The sequence below is a fragment of the Vulpes lagopus genome, chromosome 14, assembly GCF_018345385.1.
Source record: "Vulpes lagopus strain Blue_001 chromosome 14, ASM1834538v1, whole genome shotgun sequence".
NCBI lineage: Eukaryota > Metazoa > Chordata > Mammalia > Carnivora > Canidae > Vulpes > Vulpes lagopus.
This window is the reverse complement of record NC_054837.1, coordinates 10,947,933-10,972,354: the sequence shown is the minus strand read 5'-3', so window position 1 is coordinate 10,972,354 and position 24,422 is coordinate 10,947,933. Positions and strand designations below refer to the sequence as shown.

At 53.1% G+C, this 24,422-nt stretch overlaps 1 protein-coding gene across 1 annotated transcript in view; it reads left to right on the top strand.

The window, feature by feature from the left end:
- The window catches only part of BCR (BCR activator of RhoGEF and GTPase), a 124,287-nt gene that overhangs the window by 89,124 nt on the left and 10,741 nt on the right, over positions 1-24,422 (top strand). The window contains exons 10-17 of the mRNA XM_041728634.1: positions 4,598-4,719; positions 5,814-5,982; positions 6,531-6,650; positions 7,467-7,542; positions 8,948-9,052; positions 9,688-9,762; positions 13,043-13,140; positions 15,017-15,148. Of these exons, the coding sequence (XP_041584568.1) occupies positions 4,598-4,719; positions 5,814-5,982; positions 6,531-6,650; positions 7,467-7,542; positions 8,948-9,052; positions 9,688-9,762; positions 13,043-13,140; positions 15,017-15,148 (897 nt within the window). The remainder of the gene's footprint in view (positions 1-4,597; positions 4,720-5,813; positions 5,983-6,530; positions 6,651-7,466; positions 7,543-8,947; positions 9,053-9,687; positions 9,763-13,042; positions 13,141-15,016; positions 15,149-24,422) is intronic.

Genomic DNA, 24,422 nt, shown 5'->3' with positions numbered 1-24,422 from the left:
CAACACAGCTTGCATGTGGAGAGATCTCTGTCTTCCTCTTCTTCGAAGGGCACCAGTCCCATCATGGGGTCCCACTTTCATGGAATCACCCCCCAAAGGCCCTGCCTCTGGATATTGTCACATTAGGGGTTAAGGCTTCAACATATGAATTCTGGGGTGGACACAAGCATCCATTCATAACTGTGCATTTCTTCCAATCGGGTCTTCCCTGGATGGGCTCTGTCTGGAGGCAGTGACAGCTGGGGGAGGCTGGCCAGCCTCGGGGAAGAGCCCTGGGGAAGAAGGCGCCCCTCTTCAGAAGACCGTGGATACATAATGTAACCTCGCTGGCCTCAGTTTCCTTGTCTATAGAAATGGAGGTGATAGAAAAAAACCCCAGTCATTCTTGAAGTCTGAGAGGCCCCATGACAGGGCAACTCTCAACAGGGCCTGTACCCACAGAGGACTTTGCTTATGGTAGCTAATAGCCCCGTGTGGGCTCATTTAATCCTCTAAAAAATGCCACCAGGCAGGTGTTTGCATCCCATCTTATCTTTAAGGCACCTGAAGCTCAGAGAAATGAGGTGGCTGAGGCAGCATTATCACCGCAGAGAGAAGAGAGAAGGGTGGCTGCAGACAGGGAAGGTGTGTGGCGGCTCCAGACACCTCACTCCCTGGCAGGGGCACGTTGTCAGCTTTTCAAGGAGACAGCTGTTGTCCCTTCTAAGCAGATGTTCCCCACCTGAGATGTCAGGGTAGTGGAACTCCCCAAAGGAGTGCCTTCCCCACCACCATCACTGCTCCACCGCACAACACACACGAGGGGGCACACTGTAATATACACAGGGACATGCACATGCATACGTGCAGAGGGACATGGGGACATATACCAGTAGACACACAGGACATGAAGACACACAGGGACACGGAAACCAAGCACAGCATACAGAAACACAGGAGCATAATCCACACATGAGGACACAGAGACACAGAGATATGTATACATGGGGGACACACACACACAGATCGGGACCCATACACTAACAGGAACACACACATAAAGAGACACAGAAACACATGGATGCTCTTCCATATTAACACACTCCTGTGGCCTCAACAGTCTGGTTCTTCTGAGTCACTGTCTCATAGACCCCAAGAAGTATGGTGCTACCCTATCCTGGGTCCATCAGGTTCCGGGTCTCTCTTACAGCTCTACCCAGGGGTGTTGGTTCTGCATGAAATGCTGAGGCAAAGGGACTTCACGCCATCTTTAGACCATGACCCACAGTGCTATGGGGTTGAGGCTGTGACCCAGTGCAGCCCTCCCTGTGTCCCCTGGAGGACCTGACAGGTGGGCCTCACCAGAAGTTGGTGCTGGAGACCAGGGTGGTGAACATTTACAAGAGGGACATCTCCTGGGCAGGCATGGGCCTCCCAGCTCTACCCTGGTCCTGTGTGGGCTGGCAGGGTGTCCCTGCAGAAGCCGGGGTTCTGAGAGGAGGCTCAAGTGATGGCCACAGGGCCCAGCAGCCCCTCGAATACCTCAATGAAAGGGCAGAGCAGCCCCTCACAAACTCGCTGTTGGGCCTGCAGCATCTCCATCCTTCCTTTCATTTCTGTCCTCCTCCCCAATCATCTATCCTTTGCCTCTCTCTTTCCTGAAGTGGTGTCTGTGCAGATAGGGATTTGTTGCTGTTTCTTCATGTGGCCTCAGCAGCAAGGATCCCTCCTCAGCCTGGGGCTTCAGGCTGGGCTCAGAGCAGGCCCAGGGCCAGGCCAGCTGACCTCCAGAGCCAACAGGAGGCATCTGCCCACGGGTCAGGACCCTAAACTATGCGTCAGGGTGGGACCACCAGCCTTAAGAGTCTGTGCCTCAGGACCACCCCTGGGCCTGGGGAAATGTGGACAGAGACCATGTGATGCCTGGACCCCTTCTCCCTTCCTCTCCCCTCACCTGCTGGTCTGTTGCTCCCCTGACTCTGGCCCCTCTGCCAGGGTCCAGGCTCCCTTTGTGGATTTGCCGGTGTCATAGTTGAGAGCCTATTTTCCTGCGGTCTGCCCATTTGCTGGCTATTTTCTGTTTGGGCACTCTGGAAGGCCCCAGGGTGGGCTGGAGTTCAGAAGCAAGGCTCACTGTGTCCTTGGGAGGGACGGCAACTGTGAGGGTTAGCGGTGACATGCATGACCCATGTGCCCTGGACAGCCCTCGAGATAGAGTGTGGCACAGAGTAGGGCTAGACTGGGATACTTTGCAGGCAGTCCACTGGCCAGAAAGTGTTGGGGCCCCCTTGGCTTTGAGGCTTCTCTTAGAAGAGGATTTGCACAGGCAAGAATTTACTGGGAGAGAGTTCATTGTCACAGCACCAAAACAGAGTCTGCCTATCAGAGCCTCCCATGGCTGCAGTCTGAGCCCCAGGGGGGGCGTATGTGCTCCCCACAATCAGACATGTGTCCTCTCGACACAGCAGGGCAGGTGTGTGGGCTGCCACAAGCACCAGGTTAACACTCAGTGGTCTTGTGAAGGATGAATGTGCCACTTCAGCAGAATGTGTGAGCAACAGGACCTTGCAGGGAGAGAGAGTGAGCTGGCTGAGGGGTGGAGGGTGCTTCTGGGACTCTGGGTGCTTCTGACCTGCTGGCAGAGGGGATGAGTCCACTGCTGAGCTGGATGGAGGGGGCCCTCTGCTGGTGGTAGCCAGAAGCTCAGCCCCTTTGTATGGAGGCAGGATCTATGTCCCCTCACAGAAGGTCCCTTCTGCCGCTGGGCTGGAGGACCCTCTGCTGTGTCCCTGCTGAAGAGGCATCTCTTCATTCCCCTGGGACTTCAGGGTCCCAGGAGCCTTCGCAGACCTGCTCCCTGATGAGGACCCAGCAGTCAGGCTTGCCCTAGATTTTGCTCCAGGGTCTCCAGTTCTGTGTGGACGTTGCTCCAGGTGCACACACTTTCTTGCTTCCATGGGTGCGAATGCCAGGTGGGCTGTCTGCCCATGGCAGGTGGGGAGAGGGTGAGTGACGATGAGTCATGGGCTCAGCATGCAGGCAGCCTTCCAACCCTTCCACTTACACTCTCTCATTTAAATCATTTGCTCTCTGGAGCCAGGGGCCAGCTGGCCTTTGTGAGCTGAGCTGAATGTGACAGTGACATGTGGCCTTTGCACCTGGGAATGTTGGGACTCAGCCCAGGATACTGTTGCTTTTGGGGTAGATCTCCTGGCTCCAGCTCTTGCAGAGAATATCGGAGAGTTCACGGAGGCAGAGGCTCCGTGAGAGGACTCTAAAACTGTAGGTGGCAGCAGAGCCAGGCGTGTGGGCCTACCAAGCAAATGGGGGGATGGAGATACCTCAAGCTGGGGAGATGCTGTGGGTCTGTACCCACTCCAGTACATGTACCTGATCCTCCAGGCCCTTCTCTGGCCATCACAGTGAGGAGTGGGGTATCACCCTTTCGGAGGGCCTTCCCTGAAGCCAGGGTGGCTAGGTTCCCGCTAAGCATCTGGTCTCTCTTCCATGGGCTTGTGAGTTCCTACCGACAGAGACTGCTGAGTATCTTTGCTTGCTCACTCACTCTGCTGCCTGGGATTGGTGGAAAACCTCTCTGAGACTCCCATTTCTCATCTGTGAAATGGGCATAAGGACCTGCCTACAGCATGTTGTGGGGATTACATCCGGTGATGAGGCCATGTGCTCCCACAGCACACCTGGAGTGTGCACGGGGAAAGGGAACGTTCGCCACGTCAGCCTCTCATCTTGTCTGTGTCCTTGCCATGCCACAGCATTGACCTTCATGAGGTGCCAGGCGCTCTTTTTCAGATGAATTACTGACTTACCTTAGTGTGCCATTCAGCAGTCCCTGGAGCTGGGTGAGCCAGTGGGAGTGTTCTGGTCTTTTAGATGAAGCACCTAGGTGCGGGGGCACATGGCTTGCTGGCAGACTAGTGCCTCCCATCCCCCTGTTCAGTCTAGATCCACAGGGTCCTTGGCAGGTCACCTCAGACCTAGGCTACAGGTATCCAGGTATCCTCTGTGAGCTGCTGCCCATCAGTGGGCACCGACCTGAGGAAGCCCAGAGCATGAGGTTCCAGCTGTGGGCCCCCCACCCGACCTCCTGCTGCTGTCAGAACTAAGCCCAGCTTGTTCCATGCCTGCTGGGCATCCCCTTCTTGGAATTCTCTGGGCCTGCCTCCTCCCTGCTCACCAGGCTGCCCTGTCTATGCCTGGGGCTCCCAGCTCTTCTTGCTGTGGGCCTGTATTGTGATGGTCCTTCTGTGAAAATGTCCCTCACATGGCTGGCCTCTTACCCATTTTGGGTCTCCAGTTGCTGCCCCACCCCACGGAGGCAGGGACTGCCCTGCTCACAGGAGTTTCCTGCCATCGTTTTCCTGGCAGACCATTGACGTAGCTGTAGCATCCTCCTCCCCAGCCTCCAAGCCAGTGGTTGGTACCCTGTCCACTCATCCTCCTCCACAAGCCAACCACCCAAGAAACTTTGCTGAACAGAGGAAAGTGTAGTGTGTGTGTTTGCTGAGACAGGGGGAGGCTAAGGCAGTGAAGGCCTGCCCACCCCACCCCACCCCCGCTGGCCTGCTACCCCAACTTGAGCCCTCGCTCCACCCCACAGCACCGGCAGCTGCTGAAGGACAGTTTCATGGTGGAGCTGGTGGAGGGGGCCCGCAAGCTGCGCCATGTCTTCCTGTTCACTGACCTGCTCCTCTGTACCAAGCTCAAGAAGCAGAGTGGAGGGTGAGTGACCACAGGGCACCCATCCCACTGTGTGGGGAGGATCTTGGGGCCAGTGGAGGGGAACAGGGCTGGTTTCATAGAGAAAGAAATCTAACTTTTTTTTTTTTCCTTGGGCAGTGAGGCTGAAAAATTCGATAACTGTGTGGCCAGATCACTTTGAGTTACGTTGTTTCCAGCTGGCTATGATGCCAGGCTCAGGGTTAAAGGACAGGGTTAAACTCCTAGGGTTAACAACCTGGGGATGGTCTAGGTCAGGATCAGTGACTGCCCTGTCACCTCCTAGAGAGTGGAAGGGGAACCCACCTGATGGGGTACTATTGGGAGACTGTCACGTCATGACCCAGGAAGAGAAAGTGAAAGTTCAGAGAGCTGCAGGGTCTGGTGAAGGCTGGCAAGTGAGCGAACAGGGGGTGGCATCACTAAACCATTCCTGTACTTGGTCTCCCCAGACCTGGTAAGAGCTACTAGATTATTCTCAGCCTAGGCTGCAACCCACCTCCCCCAACACACACACGCACGCGCGCACACATGCACACACACACTCTCCTCCTCCTCCTCCTCCTCCTCTTGGAGATCAGACCACTCGTTGTACCAGTTGGAATGGAAGAAAGAAGTCATGTTGGGAAAAATTAGAACTGGGTTCTTTCCCCTTTTCTGCCATTACCATACTGAGCAGGTTTAAACAGCCACCTCGGAAGAGAGCCTCAGTTTCCCCTTCTGAGGCAGTGGATTACCTGGTAGATCTGTAGCCTCTCAAACTCTACAGCTTTGGGGGTATCTGCAGTCCTGTCCGTGAGGCCCCTGCTGTGCTCCCATGTCAGGGAACCTGTGAGCCACTATCATCAACCCAGGATATGGTGGATCAGGCCTAAGTCACGCATGCAGAGTGTGCATTTCTAGGGGCTATCAGGGCTGAGGGCTGGGTCACCAGTGTCTGCCGATGGCCTTATGCCAGCCTGTCTCATGGACCACAAGCTAGGTTTTAAGGTCATGTAAACTGCAAGCCTCAAACTTAGGCTTTTCCAGCTCCTGAGAATGGTGATGTTTAGCAAAGGAAAACAGTCAGTGTGTTAATGTGCTGTTTCCTTACCCAGCAAAACCCAGCAGTATGACTGCAAGTGGTACATCCCCCTCACGGATCTCAGCTTCCAGACGGTGGATGAGTCGGAGGCGGCTCCCAACATCCCCCTGGTGCTGGACGAGGAGCTGGATGCCATGAAGATCAAGATATCCCAGATCAAGAATGATATCCAGAGAGAGAAGGTGAGACCAATTGGGAAGGAGCAAGGCTAGGCTCTGCAGCCTGCGTGGCATCAACCCATCGCATATGAGTATCTGGGTACCTGACCCACTTCTGGCCTCTGGGACCAGCTGGGAGCCCTACGAGCCTGCTGTCAGGCCTGGAGCCAGCCATCCAGCACATGGGATGCAGGAGGTGCCTGGCTACATTGATGGGCAGAGAGTCCCAAATAGGGGGATCAGCCCCTCTAGGTGTTCTGGACTGCCCTGGGCAGCTGCCTGGTTGTTTCTGGAAATATTTACAAGACTTGAGGAACAGTGCCCAGCCAGAGCAGGCACCATGCCGTGGCCACAGGCAAAGTCGGTCCCCAGGAGATAGGGCTTCGGCTCTGGGCTGCCCAGCTGAGATGGGCTTAGCAGGACGGGCTTTTGCCCTCCCGCACCTGCTGGCCTCTGCACTACAAACCATGCAGGCTAAGGAAGGCTCTGGGAGCAGTGGGGATGAGACAGGCAGGAGGGGGTAACCCTGGGCCCCCAGAATGAGAACATGACCGTGTGGCCTCTCCCAACAGAGGGCAAACAAGGGCAGCAAGGCCATCGAGCGGCTGAAGAAAAAGCTGTCGGAGCAGGAGTCGCTGCTCCTGCTCATGTCCCCCAGCATGGCCTTCAGAGTACACAGCCGCAATGGCAAGGTGAGCGCCCGCCGCGGTCCTGCTGCCTGTGCCCCCTGGCTCCTGTGCAGCCTCGACAACAGCAGCCCTTTTCCTCTGGGGTGCATTCACGTGCCAAGAGGGGCTGGTTTGGTGCAGCACACCTAGGCCCATGTATTCCTCTAACCTGGGCTTCGGGCTGAAGCCCCCAAATTGACTGGGAGATAGCAGGGTCTCCAACAAGTCTGAATAGGGAGGGGGGTTTCGCACGTTTGTGCAGACCCAGCCCTCGGTACAGGGATTCTGTCCAGGGACCTTGTGGGCCTGACAGGTAGCTTCTCTCCTGATCTGGTTCCTGATGCCGTCTGGAGCCCAGGCCTCTCCCTCTGTGGGCATCACACAGCTGTCATTGTGCAGCCTAGAGGGGCAGCTGTTGGGTTCTGTGGGAGCCTTGTCTCTGAGACACAGCTCAGGGCTTGTGTGTTGGACGCAAGGTGACCTGGGTGGCATCGGCCCTCACCTCTGCAGATCCCACCTGCTAACCTTCTCTGTGTCTCTAAGCCACAACGTGTCCTGCCCTGGCCTAGGCAGTCCAGGCAGGGGGCTAGTGCCAGAGGCGGAGCTGCACAGGGCACGGGATCTGTGGCCCAGAGCCCAGCTGGTGGGAAGGGTAGAGAGTGCCAGAAGCACAAGCCAAGCTGTGAGCACACTCAACCACCAGGCTCCTGCTGGCCCCTGGCACCAAGGTACATGTGCCCTGGAGGGGTGTACTGCAGGACTCCACGTGGACAGTGACAGGGAGCGGTGCCTGAGCCAGAGTGGAGGCAACCAGAGTGTATTCTCCTTCTCGCCCCCCAGAGTTACACATTCCTCATCTCATCTGACTATGAGCGTGCTGAGTGGAGGGAGAACATCCGAGAGCAGCAGAAGAAGTGTAAGTGGCATCTGCATGAGAGACCTGGAACCTCAGGGCTGGATATTCATCTTCTCCTGGGGTTTCAAGCCTTTTCTTTCTTCCCAAGGGGCTGGGCGGCAGTGCTCTTATCTGACTGAGATGCTATGTGGAACTCTGATTCAGAAAATGTATTGGACAGGAGCTCTTCCTGGGGCCCTGCCCTCTGTGCCCCTTTCCTAGGCCCTCCCTCACATTCCTTGTGCATCACTCCCACCTGCTTTCTGACCTTCCTGTGAACTCTCCCTCTCTTGCAATGCCTTCCCTAAATTCCCCACCTGCCTCCTGAAACTCCCTATCGTGACACTGACCTACCCCCCCGTAGTCCCCTGTGCCCTTGTCTGCCCCACCCAGGCTTTCCCCACCCCCTAACAGGTGCTGATGCCAAAGGGGCCCTTGGCTGGACCTGTTTGGGCAGCCACACGGTGCTGGCCCCACTCCCTGCCCAAGGAGCCAGCACCTGCTCCCTCTTCTCTGGAATGATCCAGTCCCTGGGTGCTTCCCTCTCTTAGCAGTTGTCTCCTTCTCCTGAGCTCAGAGCTGCCCCTGGTCCTGTCTGACAGTCTTCAGACAGGTGGGCAGGCAGGCTCTGCTGAAAGTCCTGGGGTACAGCTGCTTGGGTCCCTCCTCTGCGCACCAGCTGTATGGTTCTAGATTCCTGAGCCGTCCTGGCTCAGAGGTTCCGAGGTGCGCTGTGTGTGCCACTGTTCTGAGAGTGCCTGCAGAGAGAGCCAGGCGGGGAGCACTGTGTCCCAGCTCGGCTGGGAGCGCCTCACACGTCCACCCTGTCCTGAGCTCCTGTCCCCCCAGGCTTATCATCCTTCCTGTGCTGAGCCATTTCCCCCCTGCATCTTGGGGCACAGGGTCTTCCTGGCAGCGCTGATGGCTGATGCCTGCCACTCGCCCATGCTCATGTCCCGGGGTTCAGACCCCAACCATTTGCAGCATGGCAGCGTCTATTCCCTGCTCAGTGCTGTAATGAAAGTAAGCCCCTTTTCCTTGCCTGGTGGAGAGACGAGTGCCCTCCTTAGCAAAGTGCAGGGCAAGGCTATGGCGGGTCTCTGTGTGGGGATGCCCCACGGGAAAATGCTCCAGGTCACCCTCTCACAGTTGCCCTGTTCTCAGGTAGCATGCCAGCTCTTGGATTTGCAAGCCTTACGCTAATGTGTCCTGCCCCCTCAGCCCAGCCTTGGCCAAGGCCACGCCTTGCTTGGCCACTTTCCAGCTCCTCCCTTGGGAGCAGGTCGCCACCTCCTGGCCACCACCACTCATCACTAGCGTGCGGGGAAGGTCCTGGGCAGGGCCATCAGAGGATACCCTCCGAGTGTCCCCAGGGGTCCGAGGAGCCGTGCAGACTGGTTGATACACCTGGGTTCTGCCCTCTCAGGTTTCAAAAGCTTCTCCCTAACATCTGTGGAGCTGCAGATGCTGACCAATTCGTGTGTCAAACTTCAGACAGTCCACAGCATTCCACTGACCATCAACAAAGAAGGTGGGTTGTCCTCCCAAGGGCTGCTGTCCCTTTCTGATGTCAGCACTGTGTTTGGGGCCTCGAAGGAATGTGTGTGCTGCTTAGGGCCTCTTGGCCTTCCCAGGAGTGGATGGGATCGGTCAGGGCTGGTCTGTCCCCAGCTACTGGGTGGTTGAGGAGACCCATAGCTTTGTGCTGGTCACATGACACATCTCAGACCCTCTGGGCTCTGGTCTGGTCCCACTTCCCTGTGCCCTTAGCCAGCTGCCTCCCACCCACACCTTTGGTAATGGTGCATTTTGCGTTCATTCATGCACACATTGTGTACACTCATTTCCACTCACAGGTATATATGCTTGTGCACATGCACACACACGCACAACATCCATATCACATGCCACCCCTCCCCTTTTCTGTCCTGGGAACCTTATTATGTTTCAGCTCAGTCATTGGTCTGCCCATGTTGTGAACCCAGCTCAGATCCCAGGGTCCCTGAGACAGTGGATAGGTTTCTGGTTCGTGACATCACCCAGCCCCGTGCTGAGCAAATGGCAGTCACGTGGTGCTCCCCTGCAGATTGATGTTTGAAGCAGAGTGCATCACATGCCTCCCTCTCTCAGGAGCACAGATGCTCACCTCTTTGCTCTCTTGCACAGATGATGAATCTCCAGGGCTGTACGGGTTCTTGAATGTCATCGTCCACTCCGCCACCGGCTTTAAGCAGAGTTCAAGTAAGTGGCTGGTTTGAGGAAGAAGGTGGCTGGGCCCTGAGCTGGAAGCTGCAAGGAGCCAGGGTCATGGCTCAAATTATCATCAGATGCCTTCAACCCTTAACGCTGTGAGGTCCTGTGCAAGTTGACACCCAGCGCAGACTGTTGGGTGTATCTGGTCTCTGGACCAGATGTGTGAGTCGCTGAGTTGCCCCCTGCAGGCGGGTCTTGTAATTGCAGGCACTGGAGTCCACTTCAGACAGGAAAATACAGTCTGGGTTCCAAGCTCCAGGCTGTGGGTAGCAGCGCCTTGACCCAGCCAGCAGAGTAGATCTGGCTGCTGACAGCTAAATGGATACCGTTTTCCTCCCACTCCTCTGAGGCAGGGAGCGCCTCTCAGCTGCCCAAGGTCTCAGAGCAGTGGGGGCTGGTTGCATTGCAGTCCAGGGCAGCACATGCTCCATCCCCCAGCAGGCCACCTCCACGCAAGCCCTTGGGGCCCCTTGTAGGAGGACACAGGTCAGTGTGCTGCTGACCTTTCCCACCGATGCTGCAAAACTGAACAAGACATTGCCAACAAGCCAGCCTAGAAGACAATATTTACTAACCATATCTATATATGCAATATGGGACTTGTATTCAGTGCATTTAGAGAACTTTTAGAAACTCAGTGTGAAGGAGACAACCCAGTTTTTAAAAATGAGCAAAAGATTTGAATAGACACTTTACCAAAGAAATACAAGTAGCTAATTAGCACATGAAAAGATGCTTGTGGTTGTAGAGAAATGTAAATTAAAACCACAGTGAGATCCCACTTCACACCCCCCAGGATAGTGATAATCAAAAAGCTGCACAGTGGTGCTTGCTTTGGCAGCACATATACAAAAAGGTGCACAGTGACAAATGTCAGTGGGGATGTGGAGCAGTTGGAACCCTCAGATGCTCTGCCGGTGGGGATGTGAAATGGTTCGGCCACCCTGGAAGATAGTTACACAGTTTCTTTTTTTCTTTTTTTTTTTTTTTTAAGATTTTATTTATTTATTTATGAGAGACACAGGGAGAGAGACAGAGACACAGGCAGAGGGAGAAGCGGGTTCCATGCATGGAACCCGATATGGGACTCGATCCTAGGACCCTGGGATCACGATCCGAGCCAAAGGCAGGTGCTCAACAACTGAGCTACCCAGGCACCCAGTTTCAGTTTCTTAAAAAGCTAAACACGCCCTTACCATGTGACCCAGCAGTCCTGCTTTTAAGTATTCACTCTAGAGAGATGAGAGCATGTTCACATAAAGACTTGGATGTGCATGATAAACACCCCATGTTCATCCACAGGACAGAGGGCCACTCAGCGTTAGAGAGGTACAGAGTCCTGATACAGGCATTCATTCACAGGGATCAATCTAAAAAGAATGATTCCTAACAAAAGGCACCCGATTGAAAAGACTATATGTTGTACATTCCACGCGTCTAAAATTTCTAGAAAAGGCAAAATTTGGAGACAGCCTGGCCGGGGGTTCCTTGGGCTCAGGTTGGGAGAAGATTGACCACAGTTGAACCCAAGGGGTCTTTCTCGGAAGAGGGCAGTGTCCTGAAACAGTGGCCGTGCTGTTCAAACAAGTATTTAAGTTTACATCCTCAAAGGTATGACAGATAGATTGTACAGTATGCATATTATACCTCCATAAAATCGTCACCTAGAAATAATTGTTCCCCTGGGCACACCTGTCCACGTCCCCCTCACATAAATGCTAGAGTTTTGAGGGTTCCATATGGGCCTTCTTCCCTCACTGCCTATACTCCCTCCTTCCCACACCCAGAGACCTTTCCATCAACAGCACAGATGATGCCTGGCACTGCCTCTCCATCCCCACTTGGCTCTCCTGGCTCCGCTCTGTTACCTTTCCATCTGTGTCCTCAACATCCCATGGTCTGAACTCCACATCCCCAGAGTAAACCTAGCACTTGGGCTAGGTTTCTTCTCGTTTGTGTCCCTATGAGAAGTACCACCCTCTGCCCCATGGCAGGGTTAAAAAGCACTGTCTGGTCTACTGGCCACATCAGTAAGATGACATTCTCCATCAGTGGAGTTTCCTGGTCACCTCTGGCCATCTGCCCCATCCTTCAGCCCCTGGCCATGGCCTCCTCTCTGGTCCCTACCCCTACTCCCCCTGCATCCCACAGTTCTCCAGCCCAGAGCTGCTTTCAGTGCCCTGGCCTGGCCTGCAGCACCCTTGGCCCCAACTAACCTGGTGAACTCCCAACTACGCAGGTGGTAGTAGGCACCTCCCCCGACCCCCCCCCCCCCCCCCCCCCCCCCCCTGTGTATACATCATCCTTCTGGCGGTGATGGTGCATTCACCTCTGTCCAGGTCACAGCCATAGGGCTCTGCTCACATAGAGGCTCTAGCCAGGGCTTGTCAAGGGAGCAAGTGAACACATACATGTTCTGAGAGGTGCTGGTTCGGCGGCACTGTGGGGCAGAATCATTGTGTGAGGTGCCGGGTCTTGTGCTTGCCTCTGGTGTATCATTTTATTTTAAAAAGAAAAGACTCTTTTTTTCTGATTTTGAAAATGTCAGGAAACAAGAATTCCTGTCCCCTTCAGGGGTCCTTCCAGCTGGACTAAGACTCAGATAGACATGAAACCAACTAACAGGAGAAAATTCCGTTTAATAGCATACACACGAGGGACGCCTGAGTGGCTCAGTGGTCAAGCATCCACCTTCAGTTTGGGTAGTGATCCCAGGGTCCTGGGATCAAGTCCCACATCAGGCTCCTCACAAAGAGCCTGCTTCTCCCTCTGCTGCTCTCTGTGTCTCTCGTGAATAAGTAAATAAAATCTTTTTAAAAAATAGCGTACCCACAGGGAATCCACATGGGCATGGAAATTACACAGCTAGTCAGGTAAAATGAGGTATACATGTCATTTTGAACTAAGGAGAAAGGGGGCAGAAGTCTAGGACTAAAGAGGAAAGGAATGCACATCACAGAGCAATAGAACAGATGTCTGCCCTGCCATACAGATGGGCCATTCGGATAAAATTTGTATCTCTGCTTGTAACCTTTATTTTGGGAAAGACCCCCGCCCCCAATCTAGATTCTTCTATATATTTAAGAGAAGGGCAAGTTTCTCTACAGCCCATAGAGTCTGACTGTCTTCAGTCCAGAATAATCTCATGTCACAGTGGCCCATCTTGGGGCAGCCTGCCCTAGGCCCCCTACACAAAAAAACCCTACTCTCAGATAATGCAGGTAACATGGAAAAGCATGGTCACCATCCCTGTGTCTCCCTTCCACAGATCTGTACTGCACCCTGGAGGTGGACTCCTTTGGTTATTTTGTGAATAAAGCCAAGACACGTGTTTACAGAGACACAGCTGAGCCCAACTGGAATGAGGTGAGGTACTACTGCCAGGCACATCTCTAATGCTGGCCCTGGCAGGCAGGCCAGGATCTTGTTGTGGGGAGAATCTGAATGTATAACCCCCATCCCAGCCAGCCTCCGCCTCCGCCCCCACCCCTACCCCCACCTCCACCCCTGCCCCCCCCCCCCGCCCCGGGGGGGCGGGGGCTCCCTGATAGCTTCCCCCCTGCAGGCGCCCGCTGCCAGCATTCCACCAGCATTCCAGGAATCTCCTGGGAGGAGACGGAGGCTAGTCCAAGAGATTTTATCTCTGTGTTCCTGAGAATCCAACCCTGCATCACAAAGAAACAGCCTTTTTTGCTGGAGAAACTTAAAAGGGCTTTTTGTGCTGCCTTTGTTATTTTTTAGTGTTTACTTGGTAAGTTTCCATAGCGTTTTTTTTCTCGGAAGTTGGAATGAACCCTGTGGCCCTCTTGGTTTCTGGAAGCCGGGGGCTCTGCTAGCAAGGCCTAGGGTAGGGACCCTATTTGCCTGTCCCTGCTGTTGGGTTTGTATGGTTTGCTGCTCTGTTTTCCTTCCCTGTGGAGAGCTGTTGTGTTAACTCACTTACCATCTCGCCCTGAGCTTTTGGGAGCAGGGGAATGATTACAGAGTGGCCAATATTGGTGAAGTCCCCAGATACGTGAGAATGCCATTTTCTGGTTTCTAGAGCAGCTGTGGCCCTCAAAGGCCTGATGCTTAAGGATATGGGTAGGGGCACACCACCCACTCCTCTACAAGAGCAGCAGCTCAGGCCCACCTGGCTGCCTAGTCCACCTTAGGTCGTGTGGTAGTTGGGTCGTGGGCCAGCACCCAGCTCTCCTTTCTTGACATGCACTGCTCTGATCATCAGACTCGCTGCCTCAGTAGAACTGGGGCCTGAGGAGTCCACAGGATTGCCCAGTCATTATAGTTCTGGGTGTCACTGCAGAAAGGGTGGTGGCTGTGGTGGCAAGGGAGCAGCACAACCAGATGGAGCCATTAAAGGCTTTGTAGAGAGCAAGAGGGCCTGACTGACAGGGAGGGGTTCTGGACACAGTGCAAAGGGTCTGGGTGCAAGCCAGCAGTGGAGGCTCAAGGAACCAAGGCACGGAGGCTCTCAGACCAGCAGATCACCTGGTAGCCGGCCTGGGTGTGCCTCTGGATCATCCAGGAGTGTTCCATGTTCTTTCACCTGTGCCCTTCCCAGCCCCATGCAGGCTCAGAAATCCCTCCTTTTTTTTCATCACCCTCTTTCCATTTCCCTACCATGAACCTGTGTCTGCAAAAGCACTGGTGTGAAATGCAGAATTTACTGAAGATATCCTGGGGTGATGGAGGAGAAAGCGAACACCACACATCCCACAGCAAACAACTCGAAAGCCTACGGGAGCAGCTCTTTCCTCTTCTATATCACCTCACTGGGTTGATTTTTTTTTTTTTTTTCTTTTCCAATAGGCTTATTGTTTAGAGCAGCTTTAGGTTCGGAGCTCTAGGTCCAGAGCAGAAAGGACAGAGATTTCCCATATACTCACTGTCCCCGAACATGCACAGCCTCCCCCACCAATCAGTGATCCTATAGCTACATCATTATCACCTAAAGTCCATATAATATCTGTATTTGTAAGCAGCACCCCTGAGCTTCTGATGCAGGTGGCATGGGGACTGCACTTTGACATACTGATTTAGGGAGTTTGGATTACATGTGAGAGCATTCAGAGCTTCCAGAAGCATCCACTGTCCACAATGGGATGCTCACAGGAAAGTAGCTTCTGAGGATCTTCGTCACGGAACAAAAGTGGAGAGGGTCTCCACGTTCTTTCTGGGGCAGCAAGGAAGCTGTTGGACCTGTCTACTAATGAGGGGCTTTCCTTTTTTCTTGGGGCTTCAGGAATTTGAGATCGAGCTAGAAGGCTCCCAGACCTTGAGGATACTGTGCTATGAAAAATGTTACAACAAAACGAAGATCACCAAGGAAGATGGCGAAAGCACAGACAGGATCATGGGGAAGGGCCAGGTCCAGGTGAGGCTGCCACCCTCCTCTGTCTCCCCACCTCTGACACACCCTCGTACACCTGCCCCTGGACCCCCTCCCACACCTCCTCCTGATGCTCCAAGTTCTTTCCCCAGTTCACCTTCTGGGATACTGAAATGGCCTGGCTCCAGGGGTTGGGGGCACATACCCTGGACTTGGCGAGGGGACCTTCACAGGGCTTTCCTGCCCCTCTCTGTGTTGGAGTATCTGTTATACCCCATCTTATCCCCAAAGGAAGTCCAACTAGACTTGTTCTTGCATCAGGGGCCTCAGTTCCTCCATGGCTTGTAGTCTGTTGCCTCACCTGTGCAATTCTGTGCCCCACTCTGGGGAGGCCCTGATAGCCATGTGCCCTACAGGCATCTTACCAGACCCAGCTGAGCGGGCTCCTCCCCTGGGGGTGGGCACTGGCTGCTCTGACCCTCAAACCCACTGGTAAAGACTCCAGCAGGAGTGGCTGGGGGTTCTAGGTAGCCAAGAGAGTAGGCCGCTCTCCACCAAGGCCCACCTCCCTCCCTCCCCTGAGGGCAGGAAATCAAATCCTTTCCTGCTGAAACACTGAGCTGCAGGGTTGAAGGAAAGGGAGGGTGACTCACTCCTGTGTAATTTTATCTTAATGGGATAGTGGGGAGCCACAAGCCCATCTTTCACATGAGCAAGGCCTCACTTAGGTTAGGGGGGCTTCAGACCCCCCTCTCTGTTTTGCCAGATTCTCAGGTCTTAGTTCCCCAGGTTTACACGGCTGCCTGTTTTCCCACCCTGTACCTTGAGACCAAGTCTAAAAGTAAAAATGCTTCTCTGACCACCTTGTACCTGCTCCCCCCCAGCAGATACCACCCAGAAAGCGGGAGAACACACCCACCATACAAAGATTGGCCTGAGGGGGGAGGTCTGTGAAGCTGATGAAATCCTACACCCCACACCCCACACCCTCCCAGGAGAACAGGCCCAGGGCCTTTAGCCACCCCCACAGACAGGACCTGGGGCTGGACTCTCCCAAGGTCCAGGGTAGGACCTGCCTGGGGTAACACTCAAGCTAATCCACATTGGGGTACACATGGGGATCAGTGGGGCAGCCTTGCCCAGCATAAGGAAAACAGGATTCTTAGCCCTTCTCTTGGATGGTATAACCCTGGGCGCAGGGGTTCCTGAGCAGACCAGGTTCAGCCACTCACCACTGATAAAATCCAAAGGCAGAGAGACCAAAGGTGGTAAGACAAGAAAGGGGTTTATTTCAGTGAGGCCACCACCAGGAAGACAGCGGGCTAGCGTCTCAAAGACTGACTCCAAAGTGCTAAAAATACTTGTAGGTTTATAGAAGGAAAGTGTGGGACAAAGGTCAGTGGGTGCCTGCAAGTGGGCAGTAAAGGTTAGGCGAAGCATTGTCCTGGGGTCAGTCACGTGGGGTCTTGCTAGATTCAGAGCAATCTTCACTAGTTGAGGAGGCAGCCTTAGTTCTCATCATAGGATGCTTTGCCTGCAGGATCTTTTGCCTGAGTTAAGAGATGAACTGGAAAGAACATAATCAATGAGGAAGTGTGGACCGAGATCGAAATTGAAATCCTCTTTCAATGGGCATGGTCTGTGAAGGTTAGCTGCTGGTTCAGGGCCACTCAGGAGATATCCTGCACCAGGGTCCTACCCGTGGTTTACAAGCCTGATATACTGTTGAGCCAGTAGTAGGGTCTTAGTGGTGGAAGAAGCAGAAATGCAAGCCAGTGCCTTTCAGTTGTTGCACTTTTGGGGTCCTATTTAGGGATGCTTGACAAATCAGGTCGCTTCCCCAGCCAGGGTCATGCCCATGAGCTGGGCGTGGGTCCCACCTTGACAGATACATGTGCCCACTGCGAAGTTGGGGTGATGTCTAGGGGGTGGCTCACACGCTCAGTGTAAACACTCACCACTGTGCACATGCGTCACATGCGTTGACTCCCCAGTGTCCTTGAGACCCAACCCCGTACTTCCACATAGATGCTGTTCACCTTGGCTTGATAGAGAATCCCATGGGTTGAGTCAGCCACTTCAAGGGGCTCTTCTGCTCTTAATGGACACTCAGGTGTTTTCCAGATCTTGCTGTTCTGTAAGCATACTAGTGCGGGACATCTTCAAGGACTGACACGTTTGAGCAGCTTCTGGGCGATAGTAATAGACATGTTTGGGCCCTTTGAGTTTTCAGTTCTCTGCTCTGCTGTTCAACAACTAATGTGTTCCCAGTGCTCCCCCACCCTCCTCCCTCTCCATGTTTGCATCTGCCCCCAGCCCGGGGTCCCTCCTGCACACCCATACCCTGACTCCAGTCTTGCAGAGAGCCCCAAGGCAGGCTAAGGATACAGATGGATGGTGTCCAGCTCCTTTTTTCAGTCCCTCACATAAGACTAAGGGGAGGCTCAGGTTCCACCAACTTTTGACTCAAATCATCCAGATCCTCCAATGCTAGAGTCCTGGGGGTGGTGAGATTTGAACCAGGGCCCTGAGCACTGTCATTAGGTAATCAGGGGGTCTCAGTGGAGAAGAGAAAAGAACAGATACTCATCCTCTTCTTTTATTTTATCAATCTCTCTTTGGAAGCCCTTTGCCACAATACTACTGTATATAAACAAAATGTTCCTTTTTTTTTTTTTTTTTTTAAGATTTTGTTTCTTTATTCACAAGAGCCAGAGAGAGGCAGAGACATAAGCCGAGGGAGAAGCAGGTTCCCCATGGGCAGCCTGATGCAGGACTGGATCCCAGGATCCCGGGATCATGAACTGAGCCAAAGGCAGACGCTCAACCACTGAGCCACCCAGGCACCCCACAAAATATTCCTTTATGAACACAACTGTGCTCTCAGACGCACTGGGGGTGCCAGGTGAGCACCCTGCCCTGTCTTGGCAAAGAAGAGAGCGGTTGAATTGTGGGGACTGACGTGGGGCATCACTCCAAGCTCTGGCTGTTCTCTGCCCCTTTCTGCCCTCTGACCCCAGTCTGTGCTTCCCCATGCAGGCGCTCTGAGCGGGGCTCCTTTGCAAAGTCTCCCTTGCTGTTCCGTTTAGTAAGATAAGATAGGACAGGGGTGGAGGACATGGACTATGTTTTTTTTTATATTTTTAAGATCTTTTTTATTTATTCATGAGAGACACACAGAGAGAGAGAGAGAGGCAGAGACACAGGCAGAGGGGAAGCATGCAGGAGCCCAACATGGGGATCCCAGGGATCCAGGATCAGGCCCTGGGCTGAAGGTGATGCTAAACCGCTGGGCCACCTGGGCTGCCCATGAACTCTGTTTTAAAAAAAAAAATTTATACATGACCTCATTACAACATCAAGGTTGACTGTATTCAGTGGGAGAGAGGTATAGGGCCCACCAGAGGGGCCTTTTGCAGCAGGAGAGAGATGGAGCCCAACTCTGAATAGAACAAGGAGAGAGGAAAAAAAAAATAAAAAAATAAAAAAATTAAAAAAAAGAACAAGGAGAGAGGGAATTTATAGCCAAGGAGCAGGATCCGGGGGAATCATCAGTTGGAAGGTACTAAAGAGAAAGGTCTGGAGTAAGGGGAGATTCTGGCTAAACCCACCTAACGGGCTCCTTGCTGAAAGCAGGCCAGGCAATCAGACATCACCAGGGGTGATGGGGGGTGAGGAGTCTGGTCAGGTGTCAGAGTCATCAGCTCCCAAGAATATCAAGGAGTGGTTTTTGCTAAAATTGGGCTCTTGGGGACATTCCCAAGAACGAGGTCTGGTTGGAAAACAACCAGAAGAGCCTGACTCGTGTGGCCAGAGGGAGGCTCTTTCCACTCCCTCAGCCCCACTGCCCCTCCTGTGAGCTGGGGCAAGTCATCACTGCCCGGATAAACGTATTTCCTCACATGCAAACTGGGGCCAGGGCCATGGAGCCGAGTGTGGGGTCTTCAGTGCCACTGCTGCTATTATTACTCATTGTGGTCGGTGTTAGTGGAGATGGCGGGCTCTGGCTCCACCCCCTCCCTGTCTGCTTCCATGGAGTTGCTGAGTGAGTGGGAAGCATGGCCCCTGAGCCATCATTAGCCAGGAAGGAATCCCAGCATGACACAAGGTCCGTTTGTGACTCACACAGAGTAGGCAGTGGCTGGCCCAGTCCCCGGAGACCCCCATTCCCAGTGGAGTTTGTTTTCGAACTGGCATTCCCAGGAGGAAGAAGGAAGGAAGTCAGAGGAGGAGTGGTGATAGCCCCCTATGACCTCAGCCAGGCCTCTTTCTGCCTCCCCCAACCCCCGCAGATACTGTTTTCTGTATCAGATACTGTAAACAGATACTGTTTTCTGTTTTCTGTGTGGGGCACACCTAGGGGAGGGTATCCATGATTTGGGGGGTACAGCCTTTCCAAGTATATATTATTTCCCAATAATATTAAGCTTCTTCCAAGTATGCCATGTGGAAGGGATATAGAGCCCTGCCCATACTGTTGCTGGGGTCAAGGTGGGGGGTGATGAGAATAGCATGGCCTTCCCCCACAAGCGCCCCCCACAAGTGCCTCCCATACCCTCAGTGTGTACATTGACTCATAAGTTGAGTATAAAGCCCATCCTATGAGGTGGGGAAGGTGCAGCACCACAGGAGTGTCCAAGGGGGGCCAGGGAAAAGTCCACAGCTGGCCAGTAAGGTAGAGGCTGGGCAGGCCCCTCTGAGGGGCCAGGGACGGAAGTGAAGTCTCCAGCAAAGCTCCTCACACACCTGACAGGGCAGAAGGTGTCAGTCATCTGGGGAGCTAGATCCCAACTTCCCAGGGTTGGTGTCCTAGATCAGTCTATGTTTGCTCACCTACATGGTGCTGATAAGCTAAGAGTTCAGGAGCCATCCATCGGAGTCTCAGGTTTCAGCCCTCACTCTTCAGATGACTTGTCAGATCCCTACTTCCCCTCTGCAACAATGGAATCTCCATGAGAGGAAGATGGAGGGCTCCCTCTCCTGAACCCAGGATGGGTGAGTTGGTTTGTTCAGAGCACCAGGCCATACTTGCCAGAAAGGCAGAAGGACATAGTGTATAACAGGGAGGCAGCCCTAGGGTGCCAGCTGTCTGAGAAGGAGTCACAGACTCTTAAACCCAGCCCTCTGCTGCGGACAGGTGCACAGGGCTGCGCCAAGAGTCTTCTCCAAGCCAGCTCTGAGTCTGAACAAGCAAAGCCATCCCCATCCATCATCAGACACCAAGAGCCCACGGTGAGCCCTCGTGAGCTAGGGCCTCCTGCATGCCAGATACCAGGGACCCTGAGAACAAGAAGACATCTATCTGCCTCTGTGTTTTATAGAGCAGAGAGTCTCAGGTGCTGCAGATGAGCCAGGAGCCAGAGCAGAACATGCCCTGGGGTGTCTGGGTGGCTTGGATGGCAAAGTTATTTTGTGGGAGTCGGGACAGAGAAGGATTCACAGAGTTGGGGTCACTGAGTCTGTGGCTTCAGGGAAAGGATTTTCCTAGATGGAGATGTCACACATCCTATGCTCTGACTAGAGCAGAAGCGCAGGACTGTTGGGAATGCACCTGTTGTGGCATAGCTGGAGGGTTGGCCGAAGTAGCCTGACCAGGTGCTGCAGGGACTAGGATGGGGGCCTGAAGGCACTGCCCGAGTGCTTCAAAACATCCTAGGCCAGGGGCTGGGACCAGCATCTGGGGGGCTAATCACCCAGATTCATCAAAGACCAGGGAAACTAGAGCCTTGGAATCATTAGGAATTCCTTCCTTCCATCTTTCCTTGCTCTCTCTCTCTCTCTTTGTAATATTTTCTTTATTTATTTACAAGATACAGATAGAGAAAAAGAGAGAGAGAGAGGCATACATAAGCTGGCACTCCAGGTATCTGTATGTGGTTTCCCAAACTCTGCTGGCCTGGATTGCTTGCCTCATGAGTGGAAAGTACACCATGGATGTACTTAATGCTACTGAATTGTACACTTAAAAATTGTGAATTTTATGTTTCATATATATATTGTCACCATTTTATTTTAATTTTAAGATTTTATTTATTTACTCATGAAAGACAGAGAGAGAGAAAGCACCAGAGACACAGGCAGAGAGAGAAGCAGGCTCCATGCAGGGAGCCCAATGCAGGACTCGATCCCGGGACTGTGGGATCACACCCCAAGCCAAAGGCCAATGCGCTCAACTGCTGTGCCACCCAGGCATCCCTACCACCATTTCTTAAAGAGCATGTCCACAGGGTGCAAGGATAGACATGGAAGCCCAGACTCAACAACTTGCCCCCTTCATGAAATCCTCCCACTACCATAGGGACAGTCAGCGCCTGTGCTGTGCAGCGTGATGGGGAACCTGCCTTTGAGAGCCTTCCGTAGCCTGGACCCTCAGCAATCCCCAGTGACCAAATGCTCCCTCTGTGCCAATATGCATCGTAATGCCTGTTAATGATATCTGTGCTGTCTATCCTATACATACATGTCTTGACACGGAAATACCACGGCAAATGAAATAGACAAAAGCCCTGTTCTTGGCGAGGCAGACATCAACCAAAATAAGAATAAGACTGGTCAGGCAGGAAGGAGACAGGGTTTGGGGAAGACGTGGTTTTCAGTCAGGTAGTTGAGGACAGCAGATACTGTTACAAAGGTACCGAAAGACCCAGCCTTTCATCACTGGGGATTATGTCAGGGCCATGCGTTCCATCCACACAGCCGCTCCCTGCTCCCTGAGCCGGGGCCTCCTATTGTTGGGGTGGGGGGATGCCTTCCTGGATGCCTGGGTGGCTGGGAATGGGAGCACTCAGAGATGAATGAGACACAGCCCATGTTGCAGGTAAAGGAGCAAGGGGAGAAATCCATGGTACCTCTTAATCCATCTTGGAGCAGACCCAAAGGGTCTCTTGTACCAGTAACATAAAGTGGATGACAATTTTTCTAACAAACATTTAAGGAAGATTTTAGGCTATGAAAGTTACGAACGTGCAAAACACGCGAGCAAATCCTTGTACAGATGCCCCAGGATTTGCTATACCTCTGTCATCATCAAGAAAATGTAGCCTTGAGACGCCTGAGTGGCTCAGCAGTTGGGCATCTGCCTTCAGCTCAGGGCGTGATCCTGCAGTGCCGGAATCGAGTTCCGCATCAGGCACCCTGGGGCGGGGGGCTGCTTCTCCCTCTGCCTGTATCTCCGCCTCTCTCTGTCTCCCACGAATAAATAAATAAAAATCCAAAAAAAAAAAGAAAAAAAAAAGGAAAGTGTAGCCTTGTGACCTGGGCCCTCCTTGCTCTGTTGTAGTCCACATTGGGACCTTGTATCTTTTTTCTTCACCTGGCACACCATACAAGCCTCTACTTTAAGTATACAATTAAAAAAAAACTAAGTATACAATTCAATCATTTTTAGTAAATTTACAGTTGTATAACCCTCACCAACAATCCTTTTTTTTTTTTTTTTTTAAGAATTTATTTACTGGGGATCCCTGGGTGGCTCAGCAGTTTGGCGCCTGCCTTTGACCCAAGGCGTGATCCTGGAGTCCCATGATCAATTCCCACATCAGGCTCCCTGCATGGAGCCTGCTTCTCCCTCTGCCTGTGTCTCTGCCCCCCCACCTCGAATGAATAAATAAAATCTTTAAAAAAAAAAATTTATTTACTTATTCATGAGAGACACAGAGAGAGAGGCAGAGACACAGGCAGAGGGAGAAACAGGCTTCATGCAGCAAGCCTCGTGGGACTTGATCCTGGAACTCCAGGATCATGCCCTGGGCCAAAGGCAGATGCTTAACTGCTGAACCACCCAGGTGTCCCCAACAATCCAATTTTAGAATAATTCCATCCCCTCCGTCGTTCCCATTTATAATTGCCTGCTGCTCTTACCCCCAGACCAAGGCTGATCTGCTTTCGTGTCTATTTTTGCCCTTTCTGCGTATTTCATATAAACGGAATCATTCCATATTATGCGGTCTTTTGTGACAGGCTTCTTCCACTTAGTACATTTGTGAGGATCACCCACATCATAGCAAGTGTTGGTTATGGCTGAATCATATTCCATCATCTGTATTCATTTACCACTTTCTGTTTATCCGTTCACCAGTTGATGGACATTTGGGTTTCCAGCTCCAGGCTATTACGGTTAATGCTGCTGTGAACGTGTGCACACAAGTCTTTGTGTGAACGGATGTTTTCATTCTTCCCGTGTGGAGACCTGGGGGTGGAATTGCTGTGTTGGACAGCCAAGTTTAGCTCTGTGAGGAACTGCCCTACTTTTCCAGATTGGCTGCAGTATTTTATTATCCCCAGCGGCAGCGTCTGATGGCTCCTGTTTCTCCACAGCCTCACTGACACTTGTTACCATCTGTCTTTTTTATCATAGATGTCTTAGATAGTGTTGCTTTATCCATTTAAGTGATGCTGGAGCCTGGTAGGGATCAGAGAAGGGCAGCAAAGAATTAAAGATGTGGACGCTTGAGCTCAAGAGAACAGATTGCAGCAATAAGAGCAGAAAAGGGAAACCAGATTTCCCTCCTGGGGAGATTTCTCCAGGCTTCTCTCAGAAGACCCATTCCAGGGAGTAGGTTACTGTGCACATATGTGATACTCAGTGAGGAGCCCTGAGGAAGCCCTGCTGAACCATCTGGGCAGTGACAGTGGGCACAGAGGGAACAAGCATCGCCTTCTCTGGACAATTTAGTCTTGGGCTGAGGGCAGCACCCGGACCTCAGCAAAGCCACCCAGGCACATGGGGACAATCATCCACCAGCCCCGATGCCCACCATTGTTCCCCCACCTCACCCAACCCTGGGGAGACAAGCTGGAAACCAGCCCTTCCTCCTGAGAACAGGATATATATAAGTTGACCCCTTGCCCCCACAGTCCCCTGTCCCCATCTCCCATCCCCCAGCAACAGGCACATTCCTGGAGGAGACCTTGAGACCCTGCAGGGGCCCCCATGGGCGTCTGGAGCCCCATTTCCTGGTCCACTCCAGCTCAGTCATCTATTTTTCCAAATCCCAGTCCTGGCTTGTTTACTTCTCTGGTCCTTTAAATAGCCACATGAAAGCGCGTGCCAGCCTTGAATGTCGTTTGGGGCCGGACTGCACCGAGCCTCGGGCCTCATCATCATGTTATTCTTCATGCAGCTTCCGCTCTGCTCGGCACACACTGTTCTTTGGAGCTGAGCCAGCCCTGGGGCCGGCCTTTCCCACTGGAGCTGCCTGGAGTCCAGGGGGCTGCCTGAGGAGCCATCTGGTGGCCTTGTGGCCCAGGTCTGCACTCTGGAGGCCAGCTCTTGCCACAGCCTCTGGGGCCAGGTGGTGGTGGGACCAGACACTGGTGC